At 43.7% G+C, this 11,244-nt stretch overlaps 1 protein-coding gene across 2 annotated transcripts in view; it reads left to right on the top strand.

Moving 5' to 3' along the window:
• The window catches only part of LOC133549120 (filamin-C-like), a 151,990-nt gene that overhangs the window by 129,472 nt on the left and 11,274 nt on the right, over positions 1 to 11,244 (top strand). For both annotated transcript variants that reach the window (XM_061894259.1, XM_061894258.1), the window contains 4 exons: positions 157 to 426; positions 491 to 628; positions 4,525 to 4,640; positions 9,655 to 9,787. In XM_061894259.1, coding sequence (XP_061750243.1) covers positions 157 to 426; positions 491 to 628; positions 4,525 to 4,640; positions 9,655 to 9,787 — 657 coding nt within the window. The remainder of the gene's footprint in view (positions 1 to 156; positions 427 to 490; positions 629 to 4,524; positions 4,641 to 9,654; positions 9,788 to 11,244) is intronic.

The raw sequence follows: 11,244 nt of genomic DNA, 5'->3' as shown, positions 1-11,244 counted from the left end.
ATATGGGTTGAAAATGACTTGCAATCAATTGTATTCCGTTTATATTTACATCTAACACAATTTCCCCAACTCACATGGAAACGGGGTTTTTGCACATCTTCATGTATCTTTGAGTTATTTTCCATCCAACCCGCTGATGCTGCTCCACCTCTCCAGCTGAGGGGGGCTCCCAGGCCATGACAGCCCAGGTGACCAGCCCCAGCGGGAAGATAGCGGACGCTGACCTGGTGGACGGAGGAAACAGCACCTACAGCGTGCGCTTCATCCCCCAGGAAATGGGGGCGCACACGGTCAATGTCAAGTACAGGGGCCAGCACGTCCCCGGGAGCCCCTTCCAGTTTACTGTGGGGCCCATGGGGGAGGGAGGCCCGCACAAGGTCCGTGCCGGAGGTTCCGGGCTGGAGAGAGGCGTGGCTGGAGCACCTTGTAAGTCACACATCGTGGTGCCATTCGAGTGGATTTTACTGGGTTGAATTTCTTTGTGTTCCAGCTGAATTTAGCATCTGGACCAGAGAGGCCGGGGCTGGAGGGCTTTCCATTGCCGTCGAGGGGCCGAGCAAGGCGGAGATATCCTTTGAAGACAGGAAGGACGGTTCCTGCGGTGTCTCCTACATTGTAAAAGAACCAGGTACAACTTACACTTTGTCAAATGGTCCTGATAGACGTTCCCTCCAAATTTTCATAGGTGTGAGCATACGCAAAAACTCCCGGCGCAAACCTGACTATCCATCCATCCATTTTCTACCGCTTATTCCCTTTTGGGGTCACGGGGGCCAAAGACATGCACCTGGGGATAGTTTTGATTGCCAACACTAAATTGGCCCTAGTGTGTGAATGTGAGTGTGAATGTTGTCTGTCTATATTTGTTGGTTTGATGAGGTGGCGACTTGTCCAGGGTGTACCCCGCCTTCCGCCCGATTGTAGCTGAGACAGGCGCCAGCGCCCCCCGTGACCCCTGGAGACCCTATTTTCTAATATAAGTGTTTTGGCCCACTTACAATGACAATACCGAAACATATTGTTTTTCATGACCTGTGTACTAGTACACAGTGGCAGAGGGGTTAGTGCGTCTGCCTCACAATACGAAGTTCCTGCAGTCCTGGGTTCAAATCCAGGCTCGGGAACTTTCTGTGTGGAGTTTGCATGTTCTCCCCGTGAATGCGTGGGTTCCCTCCGGGTACTCCGGCTTCCTCCCACTTCCAAAGACATGCACCTGGGGATAGGTTGATTGGCAACACTAAATTGGCCCTAGTGTGTGAATGTGAGTGTGAATGTTGTCTGTCTATCTGTGTTGGCCCTGCGATGAGGTGGCGACTTGTCCAGGGTGTACCCCGCCTTCCGCCCGATTGTAGCTGAGATAGGCGCCAGCGCCCCCCGCGACCCCAAAAGGGAATAAGCGGTAGAAAATGGATGGATGGATGGATGTGTACTAGTATTGTATGTCTGAGTAGGGGTCCTGCTCTACCAACCCTAGCTCGGTTGGTAGAGTGGCCGTGTCAGCAACTTGAGGGTTGCAGGTTCGATTCCCGCTCGTGCCATCCTAGTTACTGCTGTTTTGTCCTTGGGCAAGACACTCTACCCACCTGCTCCCAGTGCCACCCACACTGGTTTAAATGTAACTTAGATATTGGGTGTCACCATGTAAAGCGCTTTGAGTCACTTGAGAAAAGCGCTATATAAATATAATTCACTTCACTTTGGAAATAATTTGTACCCCCTTTCAGATATGGCATTCAGTTCCCATGAAAACATTCACATGTTGCAGAATGAGATGTAAAAGCGGGATATTTTCATAAGAATTTCTTTAATATAATAACATTTCAAGATAAAGGTGTCACGTCTGTAAATCCGGTTTTATTTTTGATCCCGTTTTGTTTTGTTTTCTGGACTCTTGTTCCGTTTTTTTCACTTCCCGGTTTGTTTTGCTACCATGGCAACTCATTGCTTTTCATCCTGCCCTCAGTCCTAATTATCACAGCCACTATTTAAGTCAATTTCTTTCCGTCCATCAGTCTGGGAACATTAACTTTCATTGTAATCTACGACCTTTGCTGCTCATTGCTCCATGCCATTGATCCCCCGCCACGCACTTTGCTGTTTATGCCTCCCGTTTTTTTGTCACAGTAAGTTTTTTGTTTGTGTTTATGCCTTTGATGGTTTCTTTTGTTTGTTTGTAGATAGTATTGCCATTGTGCTGTTTTCGTTTTCAGTTTTAGTCTAGATTATCCGCCATCGAGCGCGCTTTTTGTTTTGCCTTTATTATTGTATGTTGAGTATAAATCATTAAAACTATGTACCTGAATTCTCGCCTGGCTCGTCCTGTAATCCCTCTGCGTCGAAGGAACACACACAATCCAAGTCCAAGTCTGACAAAAGGACAGTAGAACAAGCACACATTAGCGCAGGGGTCCGGAACCTTTTTGGCTGAGAGAGCAATGAAAGCCGAATATTTTAAAATGTATTTCCGTGAGAGCCATATCATATTTTTTTTAACATTGAATACAACTAAATGCGTGCATTTTTTAAGTAAAACCAACATTTTTAGAGTATAATAAGTCTCCAATTATTTTTTAACGACATTGTTATTTTTTGAACAGGCGCGGTTGAAACGGATGGATGGATTAAAACGCATGAGAATGTTTTATATTTCGAACGTTATTTTTAACATCGTGATTACCAGCGGAATTATTCATTACTTATCGTGTTAAGCCAGTGGTTCTCAAATGGGGGGTACACGTACCCCTGGGGGTACTTAAAGGTATGCCATGGGGGAAGTGAGATTTTTTAAAAAATATTCTAAAAATAGCAACAATTTAAATGTCCTTTATAAATATATTTATCAAATAATACTTCAACAACATATGAATGTAAGTTCATTAAGTGTGGAAAAAAATGCAACAATGCAATATTCAGTGTTAGATTTTTTTTGTGGACATGTTACATAAATATTGATGTTAAAGATTTCTTTTTTGTGAAGAAATGTTTAGACTTAAGTTCATGAATCCAGATGGATCTCTATTACAATCCTCAAAGAGGGCACTTTAAGTTGATGATTACTTCTATGTGTAGAAATCTTTATTTATAAATGAATCAATTGTTTATTTTTCAACAAGTTTCTAGTTATTTTTATATCTTTTTTTCCAAATACTTCAAGAAAGACCACTACAAATGAGCAATATTTTGCACTGTTGTAAAATGTAATAAATCAGAAGTTGATAACATAGCGCTGTATTTTACTTCTTTATCTCTGTTTTTCAACCAAAAGTTATTTGCTCTTGAATTAAGAAAAACAATTTCACAGGGGGTACATCACTAAAAGAAGGTTGAGAACCGCTGTGTTAAGCAATGTCAGCTAAGATTTATCTGAGAGCCAGATGCAGTCATCAAAAGAGCCACATCTGGCTCTAGAGCAGGGGTCGGGAACCTTTTTGGCTGAAAAAGCCATGAAAGCCAAATATTTCAAAATGTATTTCCGTGAGAGCCATATCATATTTTTTAACACTGAATACAACTAAATGTGTGCATTTTTGAGTAAGACCAACATTTTTAGAGTATAGTAAGTCCCTCATTCTTTTTAATAACATTGTTATTCTGAAGCTAACCAATAATAAATCAAATGTCATGTCTGTTGATCATGTTTTTGTTTGGCCATGTGCCGTTTGTCCTTTGGACTCTTTAAGTTCCTGTTTTTTTACACTCCCTTGTCTGGTTTCCTTGGTTACTCATTTTCTCCACCTGTCTCTGGTGGACAAAATGCCCGCTCACCTGCTTCCCGAGCACTAATCGGAGGCAGTATTTAAGCTCGTCTTTGCCAGTCAGTCGCCCTGTGCTGACTTGTTTCATGCCTTGCCATAGTTTCGTGCTTCATGCCATGCCAAGTAAGTTTTGTTTGATTTACGTTCTTAGTCTGTTTATGCGTTAGCTTTGTTCTTTAACCCAAGTTGTGCCTCCGCTGTGAGCGATTTTTGTTTGTATATTTTTTTTAGTTAAAATTAAATCATGTTTTTACCTAAATGCCATGTCCCGAGTAGTCCGTCTGCCAGCAAGCTACAACCCCTCCCCCATCATGACATAAAATACTTCTTACCATTAATGCGACTTCTTGAACAGGTGCGGTAGGAAACGGATGGATGGATTTAAATGCATGATAATGTTTTGTATTTTGCATGTTGTTTTTAGCACTGTGATTACCAGCGAAATTATTCATAATTATCGCGTTAAGCAATGTCAGCTAAGATTTGTCTGAGAGCCAGATGCTGTCATCAAAAGAGCCACATCTGGCTCTAGAGCCATAGGTTCCCTACCCCTGCATTAGCGTCTCGACAGACATTACAATAAGTTTTCTCTTCCGTGGGTGCGTGTTGTCAGTTACCTTGAAAATTGTTATGCGCTTATTTTTGTGTTGGATTTTGTGCGTGGCATGGATTTGAGAGGGAACGTTCGGTCCTGATCTGGATTTTGTCTATAATCTGCTCCAGTTTCGCCCTGCTGGTGAAACACTAATAAGCCATCTGTTCCCCCCAGGTGACTACGAGGTGTCAATTAAGTTCAACAACGAGCACATCCCCGACAGCCCCTTCATTGTTCCCATCGCCACGCTGTCAGACGAAGCCCGCAGGCTCACCTTCACAAGCCTGCAGGTGAGAACTTCCACACGCCCACATGGAGAATTGGAATCTCTCGCCTTTAGAAAAAGAAAGAAAACGTGTTTGACAGAGGCGTGCAACACACTGCGTTTAGCCGCTTTTGCCAGGGAAGAGGTAACGGACCGGAGTCGCCAGGGGAATACGATGACGCTGGCCAACGATGAAGGTCAGGATTAACTGTGCCTTGCTCGTGTGGAGCAGCGCTGGCTGCTAGTCAATGGATTCAAGGACAACAATAACACAGCCTTATTTGGATTATGGCGCTGAGGAGCATTTCATTGCTAATCCAGTGTTCTAGATCATGGGTGTCAAACTCTGGCCCGCGGGCCAAATATGGCCCGCCGTGTAATTTCATTTGGCCCTTTAGGCAATATCAAATTAACATTAGAGCTGTAACACCGCATTCACCACTAATACTCATACTCGTCAACCCTCCCGAGACTCCCGAAGTTCAGTGCCCCTCCCGAATTTCTCCTGATTTCCACCCGGACAATAATATTAGGGCCGGGCCGTAAATGCACTGCCTTTGTCGTTCTCTACATGTCGCCACGTCCGCTTTTCCATCATACAAACAGCGTGCCGGCCCACTCAAATAATATATGCGGCTCATACACACACACACAAGTGTATGCAAGGCATACTTGGTCGACAGCCATACAGGTCACACTGAGGGTGGCCGTATAAACAACTTTAACACTGTTACAAATATACGCCACACTGTGAACCCACAGCAAACAAGAATGACAAACACATTTCGGGAGACCATCCACACCGTAACACAACACAAACACAATCGAACAAATACCCAGAAACCCTTGCATCACTAACTCTTCAGGGACGCTACGATATACTCCCCCGCTAACACCAAACCCCGCCCCAACTCAAACCCGCCGCCGAAAAGAAAGCATTCAATTTTGTATTTGTATTTTATTTGATATGCCATTGATATTTTTTTATTATTATTATTTCAAACTCGATATCGCATGTCACTATAAAGTTGTATAAGCCTTGCTTGGTCAATATTCATTGCAAAATTAGTTTGGGTCCCTATTAAAGGATTCATTTGTTCAACCTCGGCCCACGGCTTCATTCAGTTTTACATTTTGGCCCACTCTGTATTTGAGTTTGACACCCCTGTTCTAGATTAAAGAGCTAAGGGGTGCAATTCCGCCACAGTCACGGTTCGTTACATACCTCGGTTCCAATGTGGTACCACTTGTCCTCGTCCGCTTAGGTCAGGGGTCTCAAACTCAGTATACCTGGACGCAGAGTCTGGGTGAGGCTGGGCCGCAAGAATAGATTTCTTAAAGGGGAACATTATCACAATTTCAAAAGGGTTAAAAAACAATAAAAATCAGTTCCCAGTGGCCTGTTGTATTTTTTGAAAATTTTTTTCAAAATTTTACCGGCCCCCAAATATCCCTGAAAAAAGCTATAAAGTGCTTGATTTTCGCTATTTGCAATGAGACTATCCATTTCCCTGTGACGTCACACAGTGCTGCCAATGTAAACAAACAACGCCGAATACCACAGTAAGATATAGCGACATTAGCTCGGATTCAGACTGGGATTTCAGTGATTTATGCGATTTAACAGATTACGCATGTATAGAAACGGATGGTTGGCGTATGAAAGTATTGAAGAAGAAACTGAAGCTATTGAGCAAATAGCTATTGACGCTATTCATAGCCATAGCATGGCCGAATAGCTGCGTTAGCATCGCCGGTAAAATGTGCGGACCAAACGATCGGGACTTTCGCCTCTTGTGACACTGGAGCAACTTAAATCCTTCGATTGGTAAGTGTTTTTTTCGCATTAAATGTGGGTGGAAGGAAACGTAATATAGTTGCAAATGCATCTGCAGGTTATCCATACATCTCTGTGCCATGTCTGCTTTAGCACCGCCGGTAAATAGCATGTTATCGTCGATTAGCGTAGCATGTTAGCATCGATTAGCTGGCAGTCACGCCGCGACCAAATATGTCTGATTAGCACATAAGTCAACATCAAAAAAACTCACCTTTGTGATTTCGTTGAATTTATGGTTGCAAATGCATCTGCAGGTTATCCATACATCTCTGTGCCATGTCTGTCATCGCCGGTAAAATGTGCAGACACTCCGGCACATTCAATGGGGGTCTGGCAGCAGATTTCTTGCCACTTTTGCATCTTTGGGCCAGTGGTGCAACTTGAATCCCTCCCTGTTAGTGTTGTTACACCCTCCGACAACACACCGACGAGACATGATGTCTCCAAGGTTCCAAAAAATAGTCGAAAAAACGGAAAATAACAGAGCTGAGACCCGGTGTTTGTAATGTATTGAAAATGAAGATGGCGGCTGTATTACCTCGGAGACGTCACGTTCTGACGTCATCGCAAAAAGAGCGATGAACAGAAAGGCGTTTAATTCGCCAAAATTCACCCATTTAGAGTTCGGAAATCGGTTGAAAAAATATATGGTCTTTTTTTATGCAACATCAAGGTATATATTGATGCTTACATAGGTCTGGTGATAATGTTCCCCTTTAAAAACATTTTTGCATACTCCTCAGCATGTCTAGTTGTATAATGACGTTTCAAATCGTATACCTTGTGCACCGCGACTTTCTCTGTTCAAATAAGAAACGTCGGGGTGCCCCTGTGCTCAACAAATAAATATTGCATCTCCCACTTTTCCTGGAATTGTCTTTGCTCGTTACTAACCTTTCTTTTCGCTTTGAAAAAGACATGTTTGGGGTTGTGGAATATACCGTATTTCCTTGATTAGCCGCCGGGGCGCTAATTAATCTCATACAAGATTGCAATGCATACTTGATCAACAGCCATACCGTTTACACCGATGGTTGTGATATAAACAACTTTAAAACTCCTACTAATATGCGCCACACTCTGTGAACCCTAACCAAACAAGAATAACAAACACATTTCTAGAGAACATTGGCTCTGCAACACATTATAAACGCAACATAATAATTACCCAGAATTCAATGCATCTATGACTCTTGGCTATTTTATACACGCGCCCCCAACACCGCCCACATCAAGCGACGCACAGAGAGGGGGGGTTTGGTGCTACCGGGTGTATAATATAGCCAAGAGTCATGGACACATTGGAATTCTGGGTAATTCTTATGTTGCGTTTATAATGTGTTACAGAGCCAATGTTCTCCAGAAATGTGTTTGGTGTGGGTTCACAGAGTGTGGCGCATATCAGTAAGAGTTTTTAAATTGTTTTCTATCACAACCATTAGTGTGATCTGTATGGCTGTGGAACAAGACCCCTGGTTTACACACAGTAAAAGCAAAAAAAACCTCCTCCGCTATTGACCCGGCGGTAAAAGTAAGCATGCGCTAATAAATTTGGGGAGCGAGTTTTACCCGGCAGTAATTCAAGGCAGGCGCATATTACATGCCCGGCGGTTATTCAAGGAAATACGGTATTTGTAATTAGCCGACGCACGGAGAATAATGTTATTTTCACAACGTGTGTCGTTCCGCTTAGATGGCAGCATATGTTGTTCCAAAACCTGTATGTACCTTTCAGCATTAATGGTGCCTTCACAGATGTGTAAGTTACCCATGCCTTGGGCACTAATGCACCCCCATACCATCACAGATGCTGGCTTTTCAACTTTGCGTCGATAACAGTCTGGATGGTCAGCTTCCCCTTTGGTCGGGATGACACGATGTCGAATATTTCCAAAAACAATTTGAAATGTGGACTCGTCAGACCACAGAACACTTTTCTACTTTGCATCAGTCCATCTTTGATGATCTCGGGTCCGGAGAATCCGGAGGCGTTTCTGGATGTTGTTGATAAATGGCTTTTGCGTTGCATAGTAGAGCTTTAACTTGCACTTACAGATGTAGCGACGGACTCTATTTAGTGACAGTGGTTTTCTGAAGTCTTCCTGAGCCCATGTGGTGATATCCTTTACAGATTGATGTTGGTTTTTGATACAGGGGATCATTCAATGTTGGTTTCTGGCCATGCCGCTTACGTGGAGTGATTTCTCCAGATTCTCTGAACCTTTTGATGATATTATGGACCGTAGATGTTGAAATCCCTAAAATTCTTGCAATTGCACTTTGAGAAACGTTGTTCTTAAACTGTTTGACTATTTGCTCACGCAGTTGTGGACCTCGCCCCGTCATTTCTTATGAAAGACTGAGCATTTTTCGGGAAGCTGTTTTTATACCCAATCATGGCACCCACCTGTTCCCAATTAGCCTGCACACCCGTGGGATGTTCCAAATAAGTGTTTGATGAGCATTCCTCAACTTTATCAGTATTTATTGCCACCTTTCCCCAACTTCTTTGTCACGTGTTGCTGGCATCAAAATCTAAAGTTAATGATTTTTTTTTGCAAAAACTGAATATGGGTTGAAAATGATTTGTATTCCGTTTATATTTACATCCAACACAATTTCCCAACTCATATGGAAACGGGGTTTGTAATAAAACTTCACCTGTGCTCCCTGCAATGATGGAAAACCCAACACTATGTTTATTAAACGAAGTAGCAGTGTCCGCGTTAATATAGCAAATGTGTAAATTTAAAAAAAATAGTGTGAGTGATCTTAAAGTGTCCCTGTGACTCGCCATATTGGTCCACTCACTTCACAGATGGTCGTTTTTATTTCCTTTCACACTGCCAGCAATATTAAAACACACTTCTTTCTTTTTTTTTTCAACTGGAACAAAAAAAAAAAGCCACTTCAGCCACTACACGCCGGATGAAGCGCAATATCAGAGCAGCGTTTGAAAATGTCAGGCAACCTCTTCTGTCTGCTCCGGCCTCTCATCCACTAAACGCCTCGCTGTAAACTCTGACCTTTTTCTGCCTCTCACGCCCAACGCCTCGGTCTATTCCCGTCCCCCCCCCCATCCCTCCCCCCAGGCCAATGTGAATCACACGCTCGGTGTCCCCGCCGGGCCACAAACCGCGCGGCGTACTAATACGTGCGTATAATGTGACCACATTTTTTTTTGCCTGTCTTTTTTTAGGAGAAGGATTTGAAGGTAAACCAAGAAGCCTCGTTCATGGTGCAGCGCAGCGGGGCTCGCGGCGTGGTGGACGCCAAAGTGCACACCCCCTCCGGCTGCTCCGAGGAATGTTATGTCACCGAGCTGGATGGCGGTAAGCGCCCGCACTTCAAAGCACGACACGGGCTTTTTTGAACTGAGTGCCTTTTCCTTATCAGATCTACGTTTCTTGTGCTTACGTTTACCCGGCACCTAAAAAATGCACATGAACTGCAATGCTGTTGCAGAAAACTAGAGTGACTGTAGTTGTCCCTATTTAAAAGGTGAATATGAGGTTGTTTGGATTAGATTAGATTAGATAGTACTTTATTTATTCCGTCAGGAGAGTTCCTTCAGGAAAATTAAAATTTTCAGCACAATCCCATTCAAGTTTAGACAAACATTACAGGGAGACAGAACAGGATCGCTGACGGGTCTGCCGGCTTCCAGCGCCCCTTAAAAAAAAGATGAGATAAAGGTAAACAAAGGAGCGGATAGAAGATTAAAATAAAATTAAAAAAATCGGTCTTTGCCTGGGCCCTGGAGAGGGGGTGCAGACTGAGGCCAAGGGAAAAAAACAAATAAATAAAAAAAATAAAAAAACAACTCATAACCATGGTACACATCCCTCTTCCATGTGTGTAAGAGGGAAACATCAAACATCAAAGAACACAGAGGACATTAAAGACATTAAAGCAGCAGATACAAGCAGACACTTCTACATACAGCTATGAATAAAAAGTAAAAGAAACATATCCACTGTGGTGGCCTCTGCGGTGTTCCACGCCATCGTCTGCTGGAGAGGAGGGAGCATGGTCAGAGACAGGAGCAGACCCAACAAAGCAACCAAGACAGCCGACTCCACTCTCGGCCAATGTCCAGTCCGAATGGATGAGCGAGGATACGTCCAAGGTGACTGAGGTGTCCGACACCTGCTCACCCAGTCAAGACACCGCGAAGCCTCTCCGTCCCAGCGCTCAGTGCTAGCTCCGCAGTCCTGTCCCTTCATCCGCATCTCCTCCAGTCCCTCCAAACAGACTCTGGTGTGGCAGAGACCCTGCAGCTGGTCTCCATAGCCAAAAGGCTCCCGGGAGGCAGATCCAGAAGTCCACAAAAAAAGCACCACAGAGGTCACGAAAGTGCCACCCCTTGTCACACAGTCCCAAAGGGTCCCGGACCAAAAGGCAAAAAAATATAATAAGACATGAAAACAAGAGGGAAACACAAAAGGATGACACAAGAGCACAGAGCTCCTGCCTACAGCAGCCACTACAGCAGCGCCATCTTGGAAAAAAGACGTTTGTCACATGGTAGAACTCTCCTCCCCAACCTCTGCACAAAAAAAGGGTCAACAATTGTCAAAACCCAGATTTTTCCCTGCTTAAATATGTGGAATGTCGTATGTGGAAAAAGATTGGTCTGCACACTCTGCAATCACAATGCCGTCTATTAGACAAACTTAATTGATCCATACGGGAAGTTGTTCCAAATAAAGTCTAAAGAAGCATGAGAACTAGGGCATCGGGGTGTTTGGTCTGTTGCCTATCAACAGCGGCATGAATGGTGTCGCAA

The sequence above is a fragment of the Nerophis ophidion genome, linkage group LG03 (assembly GCF_033978795.1).
Source record: "Nerophis ophidion isolate RoL-2023_Sa linkage group LG03, RoL_Noph_v1.0, whole genome shotgun sequence".
NCBI lineage: Eukaryota > Metazoa > Chordata > Actinopteri > Syngnathiformes > Syngnathidae > Nerophis > Nerophis ophidion.
This window is presented reverse-complemented; position numbering and strand designations above follow the sequence as displayed.